Here is a 21,928-nt window from a genome sequence, read left to right on the forward strand (position 1 = left end):
GAAAAATTGTTAACATTGATGTAATTTTCATAGTTTACTGTGTTTTGGTAAAACTAATGATATTCTCAGGTATTCTCTAAAATGAATATTTGGGCAGATTGCCAAACTACCTAAGCTCCTTGCTTTTCACAGTTTTCATACAATGAGCTCACAGTATTCGAATATTTCTTTGATCAATTCGATTAATCGAACGATTATGAGCGATTAACGAGTATTATTCGTACTCATTGAACTATTCGATTAATTCAACTACTCGTGCTGGCAGTATTCGATTAAAAATTATTCGAATATTTCATGTGTTATTCGATCACTTTCGATTCGATTAACGGACATCACTAGTTTTGGTGGTTGAATTAGTAGTTTTAGTAGTAGTATTAGTAAACTGCTCGAACTCATACATCACGCATAACACACTAGATCAACGCGTGCGACGGACACGGTTAGACGCATATGGAAAATAGTTTCGAAACTGACTCCTCGGGTTTCTCAGGGACGTTTGTGAAAGTATTAAAATGTATTCTCCGGAAGGACTAACGGACATTCACATTTGTTATGGCTTCGCTAATTGTGCAGCAATGACAGCTTAGCAGGAGTATGGTTGTAGATTTTCTGATCGTCGGCTACCTAATGCAAGTCCATAAATAATCAAATCTAAATCCAGAAGTGTTGATTTGTTGTACAATGATTTTATTTCATGGACGTCTACGACAATGTACCATGCGTCGCTTTCGAGAAAGAACATTGTTTTCAACGAGGTTTCGAGGGAAGCCTTAGCTTCAACAGCAAGTGGCGTCAGCGATTGACCATGAAATTTTGCGGATTGTAGAAAATGATTTCAAGCCAAGCACAAGGCAAATTGCGGCACAGTTCCTTGTCACCATGGAGGTGTAGAACGTGCTGAACCGGATAAAAATGCATCCTTTCCATTCTACAGGTTCAAGAGCTGCTGCCAGCGTATAAACCTAAGCGGCTTGAGTTTTGCAAGATTATGCAAGCAAAAGTGGAGGTGAACCTCAATTTATGAAAAACATTGTTGTTGTTTTTCAGATGTGTCAGACTGTGTTAATCGCACGCGGTAATCTAGTGTGCTATGTGTGATGTATGAATTCTTGCAGTTTTCAGGTACTAATTCAACACCTAATACGATACGTTTAAAATGAAATTGCAACGAAACTAAAAGAGATATACGTTTAACGTCAAAGAACGAATTGGAAAACAGTATCAGAGCTTTAACTTGGTGAATAACAGCAATAGTATTATCACACATTTTTAGGAGAAATTCGATAAAAAAGTCTTGAGAAACATTTTTTTTTTCAAAGCTTTTTGCTTCTAAAAAGTTACTAAAATTTATGAAGTAGCAGACCAATTTTTAATACGAAATTTTCTCAGCTTTCGAATGAAAGTGATCGAATTGAGCTAGCTAGCATAGTTTTTGTACCGTAGCTAGTTTAAGACAAACAGAACCGAAAACTAAAAATGTTCAATAACTCTGTAACAATTGAGATTTGATCATATGCGGAGAAGAATATATTTTCGTCAAATATGGTGCTCTATCACCCCCTGGAATATTTGCACTAAGCTACCTGACACCCTGTATTATTTGTTTTATTCTGACGATGTAAAGATATGCCTGTTAAAATCAAACTTGATTGTTGGAATCACAGTCATGATCTAGAACCACAAAAATTTTGCTTGCATGATGAAAAAACAACCAAAAAATCAAAAAATCTTACAGCAAAATCAAATGGAAGTGTTCAAATTATGTACAGTAGCTGATGGGGTCCAAAATGGGTTGGTTACCCTACGGATTTATTTTTAAAATTAGTTTTGCGAATTGCAGAATCCTCATTCTCTTCGGTCGCTCTACTGCACCTCAATCATGAAAAATATCAGAGGTCAGTTCCTCAGGCAATTGTTATAATATATTTTCAAATACTTGTAATTTTGTTTTGATGTCCGACGTATTGATGATTACGTAAGGTATCATAAATAATACTTTTTTATTTGGTTTTAGAGGAAACATGTGTATCGAACTCTGACCAACTGTCCAACCAGCTATTGAATGAACCAAATGAAATGAATAAAATAACCAACGCAAACCCATTTCCATTTTTTTCAGGCTCCAATTCAATACTCTGCTCAAGCTGGTGGCTGCTGGGTGGGTTGCTGCTGGCTTTGCAAACAGTGTGCCCAATTCGGCAGTGACGGTGACTGCAGTGTGGCCAAACGATGTAGATTATTGTTGTCGTTAGGAGTAATAAATCGTAATCAGCACTATATCCGCACATTGTGTATGACTAATGAAATTCGTCAGGATATATAAAAATTGTTTTATGTTATCGTTCCGTTTAAGTACGTTATGCGGCCACCGGTGGCCTTAGGTTTCTCGGTGCTCTAGGTTTTAATTTGCTTTTAATGATTTTACAACCAACAGTTCAAAACAATTGTAAAGGTAGATATGCTACAATTTGTAAATTTAATCTGAAAATATTTAGACAAATGATAGATAAATTTTTCGGATAAAAAATGATATGGATGGCCGCCAACATTAAATATAATCGAAAACGAATTAAACCAAATTGAGCAAATCAGACCGGCTGCGGTGGACACTGCAAGGAATTGCTGTATAATTATCAGGAATTGGTCAAACAACAAAGCGATAAGATATTTGATAGTGTTAATGCCTTACGTAAACATAAGCCAGTATAAACCAGCATCAAACGCAGATATAACAAAAGACATAAAATACAAAATTGCCCATTAACGGAACCCGGTGTTGTGACATCAAAATAGAAACAAGTCTTAAAACTAACCGAAATTAGTTTCGTGTCCACTCACCATCGTTTAGGCGGATCTGCGAGTAGGAGTAGCGGAAAGAATTTTTGATAACAGTCAATTAAACGTTGGTGGTTAAACGGTCTAGGCGCCTCGGTTCGCATTCGTCGTAGAAAAGTTTCCTTTCCGAAGCGGAGAACTGCCGGGACAGATGCGATAGCGCAAGCTTTGATCAGTCGGTTTTGCCTAGCAGAAAGGAATTTTTGGGGAGAAAATTAGCAATTGTCTCGCTTCTGCCGTCCGTACCTGGTGAATAGATTGGCAATCAGAGTGCCCTATGTTTGTCCTATCCCCCTTGTTGGCAGATGGTCATCTGCGATTGTGCAGGTTATAAAAGGTAAGCAATTTGCTTTGCTTTAGTTGGCTTTAAAAATGTTGAAATCAAAATTATGCGGAACAAATTGTTCGATGCAATCAGTACTCAAACAAGGGTAATCAAAATATTTAAAATGGGATATGTATATGTTAAAATAAACGTACATATTACTGTTGTATTATACTCATCTAAGATAACAAAACAAATGAACAAGAGCTAAACCATGTACTATAGGTTAATGCGTATAATTAAAACATCACATGGGGGAAACCTTATAAAGTAAAAAAACTAAATCAACTGATCACAAATTATTCTTAAGAATATAAAAACAAGAAGAAAATAACCGGGCAGCGCTTTCAACCACAAATACATACACATACAGTAAAAGAAAATAAAATCTTAATGCAAACGTAAATACGGCAATTCTCAAAGTACTGAAACTAGCGCATGTGGAACGAACGAACTAGGAACCGAATCAGAACTTCGCCGATTACGGCAATAAAATACAATTTCATTGCGATAAACAGTGACGTACACATAAACACACAGACTGCACGCATCGGAGACAAACGTCCTGCTTATGTATGGTGGAGCTGAAAACGGAAGATAAAGAAAAAGTTAGCCAAAAACTTATCATAGTTAGCACAAAGGATAAAAGTTTGTTATCTAATCTGAAATGGACGCATCGCGAACAGCAGACCATAAAAGCATAGAATTGTGCCGATATTATTGCAGAAAGACAGTACATCAACGACAAACCAAATTGCATGCATGAAGATATTGAGTCAGAAGCATCGTTGTAAATTAGGTTAATGAAACAGAACTGAAATATATATATTTTGCTTTAAATGGTGCTGTTTTTTTACTTCTCTTAAATAACATGTCTAGCTCCAACATTACATGATTATGTCATAATTGTAAATGAAAGAAAAGGTAAGTAGTTTTGAAAGAGAGTTTAATTTATCGTTATACGAAGGTTGTCGTTTCAGCTAGTATCTTATATATAAAAATGGATTTCTGTCTGTCTGTCCGTATGTTCCTTATAGACTCGAAAACTAATGAACCGATCGGCATGAAAATGTGCATGCAGGGGTTTTTGAGGTCGGGAATGGTCCTTATGATGGTTAGAGAGAGGGCTCCCATACAAATGAAATACAAATTTCATCATAATTCGAGAACTAATCAAGCAAATAGAACCAAATTTGGCATGTGGGGGATTTTGAAATCCCTCACCCCTGTGGTAGGGGGATAAGGACTCTCATACAAATAAAACAGAAATTTTTGCGTAACTCAAAAATACACAGGTACAATTCAAAATCGGTCTATCAAAAAGCTAACGGGCATGTATTTGTGTAGGGCGGCATGACAAAAGTTATTCTGCAAAATTTCTGCAGGTCAGGCAAGTTTTCCTGGCTCTAGAATAACGACAACGCCTTGTGTGAGTTATTTTCATTTATGAATGTCGGAAATTTATACGACTAGTCGACATTTTCTTCTTCGTCGCTCGAAAAAACGTAGGAAATTTGGCTTGTAGGACTTCTTTAATGATAAAAAGCATTTAAATAGATCTCAGCTCACTTTGATTGGTCGCGTATGATAGACAACAAACTAAAATATTAGGGAAAAACTAGTTTTGCATTGTGTGTCATAAAAATTTGTGTTGGATAGACGGGAATAGGCAATTACGACGAAGCAGCAACATACCCTATACTAAAGAAAAAGAAAACTTTTTTCCCGATTACATTTCACTAATTTTTAATATTTTACAATATTAAAACAATTTTGTTTGTCCGGATTATTAAAAATATATCCTACTTACTTATCTAACTTAAAACTAACGCCTTAATCTAATAAATTCAAAACTTGAACTATTTCATGTACTAAGTGGAAGCATCTCCCTTCGCATTTTAGCTTGTTTGCATCAAACTTAGTTTCCACGGAATCTAAGGCAGCGAGCTCATACAGTTCGCTTGTTCTCGTCCAGGGGGCAGGTTCGGGATCCCCTTTAGGAATTTATTTTGTACGCACTGAAGCCTCAGTCTGTGTGTCCTAGCACAACTCGACCAGACCGGGATCGCGTACTCTATCGCTGGGTAGATGATTTGTTTATAGACAGCCAACTGATTCGTCAGGCTCAGTTTGGATGTTCTGCATATCATCACATCCTTAGCCGGAACAAGCCTCCGCGACATCGAGTGTGGGAAAAATATATCCTGGGTTTTAGTCGCATTGATCACAATCTTCCAGCTCGTAAAATAGTCTGTCGGAGCATTGAGACCTCTCTGCAGCTTGCATATGAGGACACGTATGACACGACCCGCATACATGATTGCTGTGTCGTCCTCAAACTGAGACCACACGCCTTTTTTACGGGTAGCGAAATCTGCTGAGCACCTTAGAAGATACGGTACTATCAGAAACCTGACAACTCAGAGAGTGAGGTTAGGTATCCCGACCCCTCTAATGGGGCGTGAGGATCCAGACCCACTAAAACCCTACTCGAGTTAGGCTGTTTATTCGCCGTTGATCGGCTCTCCAGCGGTTTTGTAGCTCAAGTACAACATGGGTAGCAGCCGAATTGACCGCTCCCCAGACGTCCGAGCTGGAACACATCCATTGGACTAAGTTATCCGGAGTAGTGTCCTGTCCGCTCACTGATATCATGTTGCTTCTCGCGCCCGCGAAACGAGGGCATATGAAGAAAACATGTTCTGCAGTTTCTTCAACATCCACGCATTCGAGACACGCGGGGGACTCCGCATGCCCAAACTTGTGCAGATACTGTCTAAAACAACCACGCCCTGACAGAATCTGAGTCAGGTGGAAGTTGACTTCGCCGTGGCGCCTGTTGACCCACCCGGACCACCCAGAGACCATTCGCATCCTTCAGGGAGTCAGCTGTATATATGTTACACAAAATGCGCCTCAAGGATACTTCCTTGAGGCACACCTGCAGGGATGGTAAATATTTGCGAACTCTGCCGGACAGATAGCTTCTGATGATCTTGTTAAACATACATCATAAAGTTGTGTTGATGCAGCTTGAACACCAGACCCTCGAAACACACACACACATTGTCCAACGCCTTTTCAATATCCAAGAGCACCATTGCTGTCGTCTTGGATACCGACTTGTTTCGCTGGATTATCTCGGTAACTCGATGGAGTTGCAGAATCCAAACTGTTCCTCTAGGAAGACACCATTCTCATCAGTGAACAAGAGATTTGGCTTTGAATTGACTTCTCAAACTGCTTGCAGACGGCAGACAGCAAACGGATGGGTCAATAACTCTTGGAAACAGTAGCTTAAACCGTCATTAGATATTACCCTTCTTTATCGACAGACTTCGCAGCCGGCTATTGGAGTACAGGAAAATTACGGGGCCAGTGTAACGATCCTACTGACTCTATCTACCAAGCACCGCCTAACCGAGATTCGAACATACGACGACTGGCTTGTTAGACCAGCATCGTACCTCGAAACAAACTGGGTGGTTAAACAACTACTGACACGAGTTCTTCACATATTGGAACTTTTCTACGTGATTGATTGAAAATGGTTAAAAAACAAAAATTACACTTTTGATACCTCGAAACAGTGGACCCTTTGTTCGTCGGGGGTCCTGACAGTTTTGAAAAATGTGTAATTTTAAGCAAACCTTGAGATTTATATGATGTGCTATAACTAAATTGACAATGAAACAACTAACAAATGGCCCGGTTTCGTAAAGAAAAAGAATAGGGCTGTCAAATGGAGTTTTTTCGCGGTCATCTTGGCTTTGGTCGCCATGTTGGATTTTATCAATAAAATGCCGTTTGCCATGAAACTTTCGACCGATTTTCATTTTAAGACCACCATTGGAAAGCTGAGAAAAAATACTACAAGAAGCACTCATAAAATTAGGTGCATTGTCATTAGCTGGATGGAATAATTAATTATCTGTAGCATCTGGTTCACAATTTTCATATACATTTGTTGCATTTCAAAAATTTGCTATGATACGAATATAATAACATGGTTTTGAAAAGAGCAAGGAAGTGACTTTAAAATGAAGTGAAAAATATGATGTGAGAAACATTCATCAAATTAGTTGTGCCGTGGCATTAACTAAAAAAAAGCATTTATTTATCTATATCAAGGTTTACAATTCTCATGTAATAGTATATCTTGCTATAGAAAATGAATTGTTACAGTTAATGCTACTGCACATTTAATGTGATGAATGTTTCTTGTAGCATTTTTCTCAGCTTTCCCATGGTGGTCTTAAAATTAAAATCGGCCGGAAGGATTATGACGAAAACGCCGATTTTTTTTATAAAATCCAATATGGCGACCAAATCGGAGATGGCTGCGAAAAAAATTTTCACTCCATTTGAAAGCCCTGTTCTTCTTCTTTACAGCATCGGGTCATTTATTAGTTATTTCATTGTAAATTTAGGAATTATCATATAGATTTCAAGGTCGTAGTCATCGGGATGTACGCAGATCGCAGTTGAGTGCACCCCAGCGTACCTATCGTAACGCGGGCCTATAACGTGGAATAATATAAGTAGTTTTGGTGGTATTGGTATTAACTAATCTTTTTTTGGAAGTACTTAAAATACTACCCAGGATATAAGTACAAATACACAAAGCAAAAACTGAAATGAGAGAAATAATCACGACAAACGGATCGCCTACTGAAAAGATTGCCATGTGGTTGGTAACCGAGTTCCAAAGAATGCCAATAAAGTTTCCGAGCCTGTGTTACGTGATTTTCAGTTGATCATTGTGGGAAAAAATAATAACGTCGTTCTAATTTTCATGTGAACACATTACTTACTTACTTAGGTGGCTTGCCATCCTAAGACAAAGCCTGTTGAACAAAGTTTCTCCATCTAACTCGGTTGAGGGCTACCGCTCTTTATTTCCTCGGACACCGAGTACTCTCCGCCAGATCTCGCTCCATCTGGTCTAACCATCTTGCTCGCTGCGCTCCTGGTCGTCTTGTTCCTACCGGGTTTGAGGCGAACACCATCTTTGCAGGGTAGTTGTCCGGCATTCTTGCAACATGCCCTGCCCATCGTATCCCTCCAGCTTTAGCCACCTTCCGGATACTGAGTTCGTCATAGAGCTGTGTGAGTTCATGGTTCATCCTCCGTCTCCATACTCCGTTCTTCTGTACGCCGCCGAAGATCGTTCTTAGCACTCGTCGTTCGAAAACTCCGAACACTCGCAGGTCCTGCTCGAGCATTGTCCATGTTTCATGCCCGTAGAGAACAACCGGTCTAATAAGCGTCTTGTACAGGGTGCACTTTGTACGGGGACTTAGTCTGCTCGACCACAATTGCTTGTGAAGCCCATAGTAAGCACGACTTCCGCTGATAATACGCCTCCGAATCTCACGGCTGGTATCATTGTCCGCCGTTACCAGTGAGCCAAGGTAGACAAATTCGTCGACTACCTCAAACTCATCTCCGTCGATCAATATACTACTGACCAAGTGGCGTCATTCGGCCTCGGTTCCGCTGGCCAGCATGTACTTGGTTTTAGACGTATTTACCTTTAACCCAATCTTTTCTGCTTTGCGCTTTAGTCTGGTGTACTGTTCAGACACCGCCACAGATGTTCTGCCGATAATATCCATGTCATCGGCAAAACAGACAAATTGACTAGATTTGTTGAATATCGTGCCCCGCGTGTTGATATCCGCTCGGTTCATAACACCTTGTAGCGCTATGTTGAACAGCAGGCATGAAAGACCATCACCTTGACGAAGCCTTCTGTGTGATTCGAATGAACTTGACAATCCATCCGAAATCCGAACACAGCACTGTGTACCATCCATCGTAGATTTAATCAGTTTGATGAGCTTCCTGGGGAAGCTGTTCTCGTCCATGATTTTCCATAGCTCTTTCCGGTCGATAGTATCATATGCGGCTTTGAAGTAAACGAATAAATGATGCGTGGGAACTCTGTATTCACGGCCCTTTTGGAGGATTTGCCGCAGTGTAAATATTTGATCCGCTGTAGAACGACCTTCGATGAAGTCGGCTTGATAAGTTCCCAAAAATCTATTCGCAATTGGTGCTAGACGGCGGAAAATGATTTGGGACAGCACTTTATAGGCGGCATTGAGAACGGTGATCGCTCGATAGTTCTCACAGTCCAACTTGTCGCCCTTTTTATAGATCGGTCAGATAACCCCATCTTTACACTCCTCCGGTAGCTGTTCTGTACCCCTAATTCTAATATTTAGTCGGTGTATACAAACGGTCAGCTTTTCTGGTCCCATTTTAATAAGCTCCGCTGCGATGCCATCTTTCCCAGCTGACTTGTTGTTCCTTAGCTGCATGATGGCATCCTTAACTTCGCCTATCGTTGGGGCTGGCACCTCTTCCCCGTTTGTTGCACCGTCGAAATAGCTTTCCACGCCGCCATGGTTCTCCGCCTGGGCGCCAGTCTGCCAGTCTTAACCCGACACATTTCGGCTCGCGGCACAAAGCCTTTGCGGGATCCGTTCAGTTTCTGGTAGAACTTTCGCGTTTCCTGAGTACGTGCAACCGCTTCAACTACTGCATATTCTGCTCTTCCAGGTAGTGATTTTTCTCCCGAAAGCTTTGATTCTGCTGCATCTTCTTCTGTTTGTGTCTTTCCACGTTCTGACGTGTGGCACTGCGTATCTTGGCCGCCCGCGCAGCCTTCTCCTCATCCATCACTCTCCTGGTGAACGCATTAGAAAGTATAAATGTGATATGATTATGTGGAATTCACATAAATAGTACCGGTATAGTTGGATAGAAAATATTCACATTTAAAAATGTTACAGATAGAGTCCATGGCTAACGCAATTTTGAGTTTGTTCGAGTTGAGTCGGGAAAACCCCTAAGTCAATTTCTATGAAAATTGAGTCCAGATGAGTCTAAGGTAGGAGTATCAGGGCCATTGACTTGAGGAAGATAAGGTTCATAGACGCACAATATCAAAAAAGATAAGGTAGATACTGGTACGATTATGCGTGTCCTAACAAAGATTGTAGCGTAGGGACTACCAAATTCTGAAAAACAAACCACTTTTTTGTGAGTAAGCTTCAAACTGTGAATAGTAATTTATTGTAAATTAAATTTTAACAAACTCTTAGCAAATTAGACTAATGCTTACAATTTTGGTGAATTTAAGCTGGATACGGATCGTTTCACTTTTTCCAAAGAGGTTAGCTTACTGTAATTAATGGGAGGTTACATTGGGTTTTTGTCAGTGAGATTTTTTCCACTTACTGCTAATATTTAGGTATAATTAGCCTATAGCCAAAATGCGGTTGGCACGTAGTGCAAAGTTAGCGTATTTCACTGTCCAAACTTAACTATTAACTCGACCTAAGTCGCAAGTCGCATACGAATGTTCAACGCAATTCTACAAAAATCTTCAACGCAATCTACAAAAACCTTCTTATTTTTGTAATAATAAATGTTTATACTTAATTAGAGTAGATTTAAATTTATAACCGTAGAGAAATCAATTTTAATGAGCATAGAACTAATTTTGCTGCCTATGCTGCCTATCATGGCCGAACAGTGCCCGCCAAAACTGCTCATCATTGTTATCGTTGCTGACGTTCGGTTTTCGCCTGACCAATAGACTGGTCAAGACATTACAATAAGTTTATGCCAAGGTAAGTGGGAATAACTACGAGGGGTCTCGTCGCGACAAAGATTTTAGAACAACTAGTGTTTTCTATTTTAGGTCGTCACATTACAAAACGGAGCGCGATTTCTCTACAGGCTTTATGAGAATTGAAGAATTTTACCACAGTAAACAAGAATAATTTGGCAAATGTACCAAGAATGTAGAAATTCTATAATTGACCTGCAATAATATCGTATATTGAATTGGTCAATTTACGCAGGGGGAGAATGTGGCACCCTGGGATTTATACCATATTAGAGGATTCGCCTGGAATGTGTGATGTGTATTGTTTACACATTATTTGGGTAGTTACCGGTAGCTAGTAACTGGGGCAGGGAGAAAGAGTTGGTTGACAGCCGCCCGCGTAAATAAGGTTGGGGATTAGTCATGCAGTTGGATAACTTACTCGAGTCTTCGCTATTTGCCACTGTGAATTCTGGCATATCGTTATCATATGTTTATTTGTAACGCAAATTTTTGCCGCCTCTCTTTTGGGCCCAAAATAAACCCTGTGTCGGTTGAGAGAGTACGTCTCAGGGATGGCACGATCACTTTGACTCAATTCACATTCATTGGATAGTACCTTCTCAGCCAAGCAAAATGTGACAAAGTTATATATGGGATATTTGTAGAAGTAGTTATAATCTACAATTTTGCTAAATAAAGTTTTGCTGTATCTTTTGCTACAATGGTAGTACCTCTTTAGTAACTAAGCGAACGTTCATTTAGTCACTAATGAGTTACTAGCATTGTAGCGCTGTCACTACAAAAGATACAGCAAAACTTTATTCAGCAAAATTGTAGATAATGGCCAGTTCTACAAATGTCCCATATATCACTTTGTCAAATTTTGCTCAGGTGACACGGTACTGTCAAAGTGATCGAACCATCCCTGGTGCGTCTTTAGCCATTGGAACATGGCGTCATGGCTTAGTTTTGGTTACAGACCGATTGAGGCTTTTATATAGTAGAAGTGCTTTTTTTAGAATGGCAATAAAAAACGGTATTGCATTATATAGACAACTTGTTTTGTTGTTTTGTTCACCAATTTATGTCCATATGTACAGTTGAGCAGTCACATAATTATCGAAGTACGTGAAAAATTTCGCAGCTTTGTTAACTAATTGGTTTTTTGAACGTGGTAAAATATATTTACATTTGTTTTTTTTTTGTCTGGTGGCTCCGTCAGTTATGTAGTCTGACATCATCCGCTTACTTTGTCCAAAGACCGCCACCAGCCGATTCTTCAATCAAAGTAGAGGGGAGGAGATAAAAGGATTCCTTCATTATCTGTGCATTTGCATCCTCAATAATGAGCAGTAGTACGTCATGTTTTGGGCACTTGACACAAAATTCGAGTTGCTTTACACTCGTAGAAATAATTTTTTGACATCACATCATCATGAAGAAAATAGCGATTTTCGTTTTTTACCGAATACCGATAAAAGGGGTGATACCTAAATGCATTCGCAGTATTTGAAACAATTTTTTTTTACTAATTAATTTAGTCGCTGTCTGGATTTATAATGTTGCACAGCATCGTTGACGAGTAACGCTAGTCTGATGGTACTCAAAAGCAGTCAATTACGGCGGCAGTTTTTCCCTCAATCGACTGGCATTGCTTTATACCAAGTCCCACTTTTCAATTCCCGGGCCCTCCTACATTATGCGGAAATTTTATACAACTAGATTACATTTATTTTGTATTCAAACGTTTGCCACTGCGAGCTCGCCTTGGGTGCAGTACTTGTATCATCTCTATTCAGCGATACTTCATTCATCACTCGGTTCACTTGTTTATGTTTCACCGCGATGCGATTTTTTCGTTCTTCCGCTACTAGGTACATCTCCGTGTGGATCCTGCGGCAGAGAAAGCGACAGAGTGAAAGAGAGAGAGAAAGGGGAAATGAAAACAAGTGAGAGTTGGTTTGCGATTCAACTTATAGCCCCCTCATTGACGGAGGAGAAAAGCAAATGCCGTAAATTAAGTTTTCCCGCACAATTCCGTCAGATGCCACACTCGGTTGTATGAGGCACGAATAGATACATTTTGGAATGCACTTTCAATGGTTCTGGATTTCTTTTTTTTTTTCAGTAAATATAAATATCATTAATGAGAGTGAAATAAACTTTTGCTGCGTTATTTATGGAGCATAATTGAATACTTTTGTTTTATATTAAACCTTAGTGTGGCTAAGCTATTTATTATTATACTGAACTCAAAAAAGTTTTCATTTCGATGAACTTACTTGAAATTGTTATTACTCTCTAATTTCATTAAATATAATCATAAGACAAGTATTTTAAATTTTTATGAATGCATTTAGTTTTCTTAATATTGAATATTAATATGATATAGGTTTCTTTTTTCGAGTGAGACAGAAAAATTACAATGTGTTGAAAACAGAATTAATCAAGAACTGGTTAATTTTCTGTAAATATTTGCAAAAAATACGAACAATCAATTACTAATGCAGCAAATCAACAACCATAACAGCAGAGTAGAAAATGAAAGTACAGTAATAAAAAATAAAAAATAATGACCCAAAAAATGACCAATCACTTTATCATCTTCCACCGTGCCGTGATGAACCATATTTCCCTGCGTTGTGTCAAAGTGTATTTCAGAGGATGACTGCCAGCACGAGGCAATGTACCTTTTCATTTCAATTTCTTTTCGCGGAGTGCAGATTGCGTCTCGTTTTTCTGTCGTGAACTTAATCATCTTCCCGGATATTCTGAATCAACGTACTTCTGACGCTCTAAACAGTGCTTGAAAAATGACTGTCTATAGCGAAGATACCTCTCGAGGGAAGGTCACTCGGGTTTCCGTGTCCCTAAAATACACTCTCTTTCCTGCTGCAAATAAAAAAAGAAACGCAGAAAATTTGTACGCTATCCTTAACCCCGAGTTTACTCAACTTGGTCTTGGCAGCAGTTGCGCTGGTTTATTTTTGCAACCGTTGGCTTTGCTCCATCGTAAACAACGCAGCTCGTGAAAGGAAAACTTAATCGCGGTAAGCCAAGGCAATTGCCACCTTTCGTCGAATTTCCAACCTCGTGTTGGCTGTAGTGGGTGAAAGGCAAAGGAATGCAATGGAAAAAATCTGTGACCTGATTTTTGTTTTTGAATAAATGAAGAATTTTTCTCTTCTACCAGCAAAAGCAATTCATCGCGGAAGCTGATGTTGGCTGTTTATTTACGAGCTGCTTTTGTCTCGGCTTTGTCCGTTGTTCAAAAAGCAGTCGGATGGGAAAAATTAATGACTTTATCATTAATGCAAACTGGAGGTTGTCCTTTCAAATACATTGAAGAAAGCGGCATATTAGAGCCGACTAACAGTGCGGGACATTTTTGAAAAGTGTGATTTATGAAATGCTTGCCTCATCAAATTTGCACGCAGCCGATGTCAAAGACGTGCATAATACATAGTTGACAATATTAAAACAAGTTATGCTGTAAACTCGACTAGTTTTTCCTCCGAAGAAAGCTTATAATTTAACTCTTTTTAATGGATAAAACTCGTCGAAAATAATCACGTAATCCAATGATTACAGTTTCATAAGCAAAGCAATGTGAATGTGCAAGTGTCGTTAAACTAAATAAATTTTATATATATTGCTTTACTTAGCTCTAACTCAGCGTTTAGTTATTATATTTTTGATTCCGAGATTGTCCATGTCACCCACTTATTTGAAAGATGGTGAAAATAGTTGAGATATATTGAGAAAATAGTTAGTTCTCCAAAGAACTAAGAAGAAATAACTTACAATGATCTAATACTTTATGAATGTATGTCAACGTGAATGTCAAAACCGTCTAATTTAACGGGAAATTAGAAGTCATTAGCTTTTCGTCGGAGAGCCCAATTTCGGAAGTAATTTTTGGGCCCAAAAGCGGGGTTCTGTTTGTAAAAATGTAAATACTGTCTTCTTCTTGCCAATCTAAACACAGCGAATATATTTTCACGAACAGAATTTTTGTTTCGAACAATCAGGTATCAGCATCTTAGGACGAATTCGTTGAATTCGAATTCGTTCGATAGACTTTACAATTAGTAAGAGTGACGATCCTATTTACTCTAATAGTCTCTCCTAGTCTCCTAGTCCGATTCGAACATACGACGTCTGACTGTTAGTCCCTCAGATAATGCAGGAGAACAGTTTTCCGGACGAACTGACGCGGCTACTCGCGAAGTTACTCCGGAGTGAGGGATGTGCTACGTGTGTTTTTCTAGGGCACTTTTGAATCCTTACGAATCCCACAGAGGGTCACTGCAAGGGGACGGTCTGTTTTATATGTTTTTCAATGTCGCTATTGAAGGTGTGATCCGGCAAGTGGCCATCAAAACGAGATGAACGATCTCCAACAAAAGAATCCAACATCTAGCCTTCGCAAATGACCTCGACATCATTACTAGAAGCCTTGGGACGGCGGAATCCATCTATATCAGACTAAAAACAAAGGCTAGGAGAATTGCAACCCAATGCAATTGGGCAATGCAATTAAAACCAAATATATGGTAGAAAGATGCTCCAGTGAAAACAACGTTCACCTCCCACGGACAGTGACTATGGACGGCGATGAACTGGAAGTAATTTATGAGTTCACATATTTGAAATCTCTGATCACCACCGACCATAATATTAGTAGGGAGCTTTAGCGACGCATTCAAGCTGGAAGTCGAACTTTGCAAGGCTTTACGATCAAGGAGCATACGCCTCCACACAAAGCTAAGGACGTACGCTTTCTTTGCTTACGGAAGACATACTGGCTGTTGCTGTATTTGAACATCAAGATTGTCATCGGGGATATGAACGCTCAGGTCGGCCGGGAAGCAATGTATAGACCGGTGATTGGGCCCCATAGCCTGCACACCGACACGAACGATAGCGGCCAGCGATGCATCAACTTTGCGGCTTACCGAGGCTTGGTGGTCAAAAGCACCTTCTTTCCCCACAAAGATATCCACAAGGCCACCTGGAGATCACCTGACCAACGAACCTCGAACCAAATCGACCATATTCTCATCGAGGGCCGGTTTTTCTCGAACATTACCAACGTACGCTTCCTACGGAGTGCGGATATTGACTCGGACCACTACCTAGTAGCAGTACATGTGTGCTCAAAACTATCGACGGTTTATACCTCGCGACAAAGTCGCCCTCCTCGGCTAAACATTCAGCAACTAGGCAACCCGCGAATTGTCGAAACGCGCGCGTGCTGGATGAAGCTCTGCCTTCCTCTGTAGATCTAGATGCTTCTACCCTTGAAAACGGATGGAGTAGGATACGCTCGGCCGTCAACGAGGCCGCAACCGCGGTGATAGGTATGGAAACCTCGAGTGCACGAAATGATTGGTTTGACGGGGAATGCCAAGAAGCGATAGAAAGGAAAAAAAAAGCTTGGGAAAACTATCTGAGCATATCCACGAGAGAGAATTTGGCCAAGTATCGACGAGCGAAGAATGAGTTGACCACGATCCTGAGGAGGAAAAAGCGCCGGAAGGAGGACAGAGATCGTGAGGAGCTAGAACAACTATTCCGGGTTAATGACACCCGCAAGTTTTACGAGAAGGTGAACCAAACTCGCAAGGCCCACACACCAAAACCTGACATGTGCAGGGACGAGGGAGGGGATCTAATCACAAACGAGCGCGAGGTGGTCGACAGGTGGAAGCAGTTCTTCGATGAGCACCTCAACGGCGATATAGCAGCAGGAGACGCAATGGAAGTTAACCTCGAAGTACCTACAAACGACAACAGCGTACCGACTCCCTATCTCAAAGAGATCCGACGAGAAAGCGGTATGCTGAAGAATAATAGAGCCGCCGGAAAGGACTGACTTCCGGCAGAACTTTATAAAAATGGTCCAGAACCGCTAGCAATGGCACTTTACTGGCTGATTTCAAGGATTTGGGAACAAGAGAAACTACCAGAGGAGTGGATGGAAGGCGTAGTCTGTCCCATCTACAAAAAGGGCGACCGGCTAGACTGCTGTAACCACCGCGGCATTACACTGGTCAACGTCGCCTACAAGGTGTTCTCCAAGATTTGGTTGCGTCGTCTGTCCCCAATAGCAAGAGATTTCGTAGGGCAGTATCATGCGGGCTTTACGGTGGCCCGTGCTACTACGGATCAAATTTTTTCTCTTGACAAATCCTCCAGAAATGTCCGCAAGATGTTTCGATCTAAGAGCATACGGTGCTACACAAAGCTGACGATGTACAAAACGTTAGTAAGACCGGTAGTTCTCAACGGAGTTGAAACAGTAACTTTGCTTACGGAAGACATGCGTGCACTTGCCGTTTTTGAACGAAAGATGTTGCGGACTATTTTTGGCGGAGTGCAAAGGGAAAGCGAAGAGTGGCGGAGACGTATGAATCACGAGCTACAGGCACTGCTTAGAGATCGCCATCGTATACCTGGCGAAAGTTGGGAGACTACGATGGGCCGGCCGCGTCGCAAGGATGCCGAACGACTGTGTAGTGAAATCCGTTCTCTTCAAGAACCCCACCGGCACCAGGAATAGAGAGGCTCAACGTGCACGATAGCTCGACCAGGTTGAAACCGACTTGCGTGTGTCGAGACGCTCAACGAATTGGCGGCGAGTAGCCCAGGACCGAGTACAATAGAGAAGAATTCTTGATACGGCAAGAGCCACCCCGGCTCTCGGCTGAATAAGTAAAGTGCTGTATTTGAATGAAAGGTGTTACGTACTATTTTTGGAGAAGTATAAAGGGAAAGCGCAGAATGGCGGAACCGTATGAACCACGTACAGAGGGGGCACAAATTGGAGAAACTTCCATCCATGCTTCATTTTGCTTATCTTATACATACAGAGGCAGAGCAATCTGCTTCTCACAACGATCAAGTCAAACTGATGCTCACTCGGCGGCAAAGTAAAACAACAAAGCACAGCAAAAGCAATAACAAAACTCGTCGCGTCAGAGAAGGTTACATCCAGGTGAGAGAGACCATTTGGTTTCGTTTCGTCTTCTGCGCTTTCCCAATAAAACGCCTTGAATTTTTTGCAGAGCACGGCAGAAGCCGGCTTCCATCGTACAACTGGTGAAACTCGGGGGCGTCGCAAGGATGCTGGACGACGGAGCAGTAAAATCTGTCCTCGCGAAGAATTCCATCGGCACCAGGAATAGAGGGGCCCAACGTGCTAGATGGCACGGCCAAATTCAAGCCACCCAGCTAGCACCAACTCGTATATCAATGTACAAAAACTATCGTAAATATTTCCTAACAAACTCGAAATCGTAACTAAAGCTGAATATAGTGGGATCAAGTTGATTTTTTGTCGTATATAATGATAATGACTGACATACATACGATTTTCAGCACAAAGCGACTCGCGCTTAATCGGATATTATCGTATATAAATACTTATATAGTCGTGACGCTTAAAATTATTCGTAATCACGTACATCGCCTCCAAAATAGTACGGATATGCCAATTTTGCACATGAAATACGATTTATTTAGCATGTATATCTGTACGTAATGCTGATTTTTACCTTTTTATACATACGAAAATGCTAGCTGGGCGACTTACATGGGTCGATACGCTCAACGTATTGACGATAAGTAGCTCGAGTAGAACGAGTACAGTGGAGTTATGTTCTTGATACAACACGAGCCACCCCGGTTCTATGCTGCCAAAAGTAATTCAGTAAGCACCATGACGCTGGGGTTTCGTTGCACTTGAAGTGGTGATGGTCTATTTTAATATATGTATGTCGTTATACAATTATTGCTGAAAACAGATTCGAGTAGACTTATTTTTTTAACAAAAAGTAGTGGTCGATTAATCAAATAATCATTTACAGTTAAATAAAACGAATCATGTTTATTGACGAGATGATAACCAACGAGCATGAGAGTTCACAGGCTCTAGAGAATTATTATTTTATCAAATTTTTAAAACCTTAATTTTGAGTGACGTAGTCTAATTTCCAAAACTGCCAAAAACTCGTATTGCCTTAATTTAAACTTCTTCGATGACGAAAATATACATTATCAATGAATATTAGCGAACAATTGTTGCTGCCTCAACAATACCGGAGCACCTATCTAACGTATGCATTAAAAAATTGATTAAATTCGGATGGCGATGGGAGAAAACTACAAACAGTAATTTAATGTAACAAATTTTCCTCGAATCCTATGTTTATTAAGCCTGTATAGCAAAAATTTAATAGTGTTATCAGTTGATTTGCGACAACCATGCGTCCAACAGTCAAGCGACTACGCTCGATGCTTTGTTTGTACTGCAAGCTCCTCTCCGGAGGTCGGCTCGGCATTCATTATGACCACAACGTCGCGCATCGCTGGAGAAATGTTTTTCACAAGCACCTTCAACCGCTCCTACTAAATGATTGCCAGCTACTCAATGACGGCAAATGTCCATTGACGCTTGCGCATAAAAATGTTCATCTTGGTCTATTACACAGAATTTCATCACTGCTTGATCGATTGCTCCGACCTCCCGTGGAAAGAAGCGGAACGATGGGGCTATTCTGCGTCTGCTGCACTTTATGCTGCGCAGCATCGTCTTGCGGTCAAAACCAGGCTTCAGTTCGACAGGCTCGTCTTTTTCCAGAAAGGAGAGGATATACTAAATGGCTTTTTTTATCAGTTTTTGAGCGTGTGTCGTCCGTGTTAGGAGCGGCTGAACACGAATGACGACAGTGGTCAATCACCGTCTTTGTGTTAGCGTGGAACTGTAAATAATAACCCTCCAGTAAAACAGGGGTTTGGGGCAGACCCACAAGCTACCCTAGCGGAACAAAAACTATTTATTTTCGAATCGAAACAATCCGCAAACGGGTAAAGGATGTCCCACATCAAATTGCATCCTGGAAACGTTTTAACGGAACGTTGTACAAAAAATTTCCCATTGAATATTTTCTTTTGAACATTTGAGTAGAAGTAGTTTAGATTGTGTTATTTACACTGTATTTGTACCGCTGTCAGTTTTTCGAAAATTGGAAGAAGTGGCGTCACTGAAAAAGCAACGTCGCGAATTGATTTTGCACAAGCACCTGGAAAAACCTAAGCTCTCTCATCGGGATTTCGGAAAACAACTCGGAATCGTGCGTTTAACGGTGAGTTGTGTGATTAGACGTTACTATGAAACTCTGAGCTTCGAACGGAAGGAGAAATGCGGTCAGACAGACGCTACAAAAGGAGGTCAAATCTGAGGAAGATATGAAGGAAAAGTGAATTTCCGTACAGAAGAAGTTGCAGCCAGATGTTGTACAGCACCTTGTGAGTGGAGTTAAGCGTGAGGTGCGAGCATACGGTTATGGTGTTGAAGTTGAATGTAATAAATATATATATAACCCATTTATTGTCTGAAAATTTGAAAAGGATCGGTCAACTAGGTAATTTTCTACAGAGTTTTTTCCGTGATACAATTGGATCTGGAACATCGGTTAACGATGGGTCTAGAGGTTTCCTGCTGTTCTCCAACAAAAGAGACAAAATTGGAAAAACGAAACAGCAGCACACCAAAAACGGAGAAGCGTAAAAAAGGAAAATGTGATAAAAACTGAACAAACGGGTAAGAAAACAGGAAAAACGTGAGAAAGAGGAAATATAAAAACAGGCATGAAAAACAGAAAAACGAAAGAAAAGACGTTATAGAATAGGAGAAAAAACAGGTCATAAAAAGTGGAAAAAACCCGATTTAATCCACCTAGTGGTGAAAGGAACCTTTGTTATACCATCTTATATGTCATTTGACATAGGCATTTTCAGTTAAAATATTATGTTTGATTTGTATTTAAATTTGTAATTTTCATAAAACTGACAGAGTCAAATTATATACGCATCACTTTGAACTAAATTCTTATATAAACTGTTTCTTAGGCCCAGCCGTTCTCAAGTTATTCAGTTGTGAAATCTCAAAATTATCTACTGGAGTCAACACATACAAAGTATCCGATAACCGTGTAATCGACTTTCACGGATTTGAACCAAATTTTGTCAGATTGTTCATTTTAGGTCAGAAAGCAAAAATCTTAGATTTGGTGCCGATTGATACCTCCATAAGTGGTACGATTAGTGGTAGTACCTCCTTTTTAAAAAAGACCCGTTTTGTCAAACCTTTTTATGTTTTACTTACAGATAAACCTGGAAATCTCGACCAACATGTCAAAAGGTCCAATGTGCAAATGAGAGATTCTCTTTGCGTTTCTTCTCTTATGCTTATTACGGCGGCATAAATAGATTTCAACCAAATTATTCTAAAGGATAAGCTTTCCAATAACACCAGTAACCGTTTCATGCAAAATAGACGCATTCAAGTGCATTTATGCCGCCGTAATAACCGTAAGGGACGAGTCGCAAAGAGACCTTTTGGAATGGTGCTCGTCAAATATTAGGTTTAGAAAGAAACTATTTTCACATTCAAATTCCAATTCCAATCGAAAATAGTCGAGTAAAAACTGGCTTTTTGCGCTTAGCGTTTTGAGCTGGAAATGATCATTAAGAAATCGACACGTCTTCGGAATTTAATTCAACTGTTTGTTAACGCTGTGCTAGTTATCATCCATATGCATCCTAGCGATAAACAATTTTCAGAGTGTATTTTAAGCTATAAATTACTTTATAGAATATAGGAAAGCAATGAAAACATCGTATACCGAATTTTTGAGCAGATCTGATTTTAAAGTGGCTGTTAGCTTCGGGGTACAATGCTAGCCTAACAAGCCAGTCATTGTATGTTCGAATCTCAACTGATCGGTGTCGCTACAGAGTTAATAGGATCTTTGCCCTAGCCCTGTAATTTTTCTGTACTCTAATAACCGGCTGCGAAGTCTGTCGATAAAGAAGAGTCAAGTTCTGAAGGACGTTTACACCCATGGCTTTGCTCTGCTTGATTTTAAAGTGGTTTCTTCAAACAAATCATTAAATTTCGCAACCATTAAGAGACAGATAGTTACTATATGCAGCAAAGTTGCTTATTTTAGTGTTCTAGAATTTTTGTGAAGACGCTATTTTTTTGGACGCATGAAAAAAACAAAAATTTGTGTCACCCTATTAGGTGGATTCACGGTCACCCTAAAAGTGTAAGAAAATGTGCTATATTTTATTAA

The 21,928-nt window shown here is 40.1% G+C and overlaps 1 protein-coding gene across 1 annotated transcript in view; it reads left to right on the forward strand.

The window, feature by feature from the left end:
* The window catches only part of LOC128740303 (lachesin-like), a 161,032-nt gene extending 140,674 nt beyond the window's left edge, over positions 1-20,358 (forward strand). Inside the window, exons 10-11 of the mRNA XM_053835842.1 lie at positions 19,803-19,933; positions 20,227-20,358. Of these exons, the coding sequence (XP_053691817.1) occupies positions 19,803-19,933; positions 20,227-20,358 (263 nt within the window). The remainder of the gene's footprint in view (positions 1-19,802; positions 19,934-20,226) is intronic.
* The last annotated feature ends 1,570 nt before the right edge of the window (positions 20,359-21,928 follow it).

This window comes from Sabethes cyaneus, chromosome 3 (assembly GCF_943734655.1).
Source record: "Sabethes cyaneus chromosome 3, idSabCyanKW18_F2, whole genome shotgun sequence".
Lineage (NCBI taxonomy): Eukaryota > Metazoa > Arthropoda > Insecta > Diptera > Culicidae > Sabethes > Sabethes cyaneus.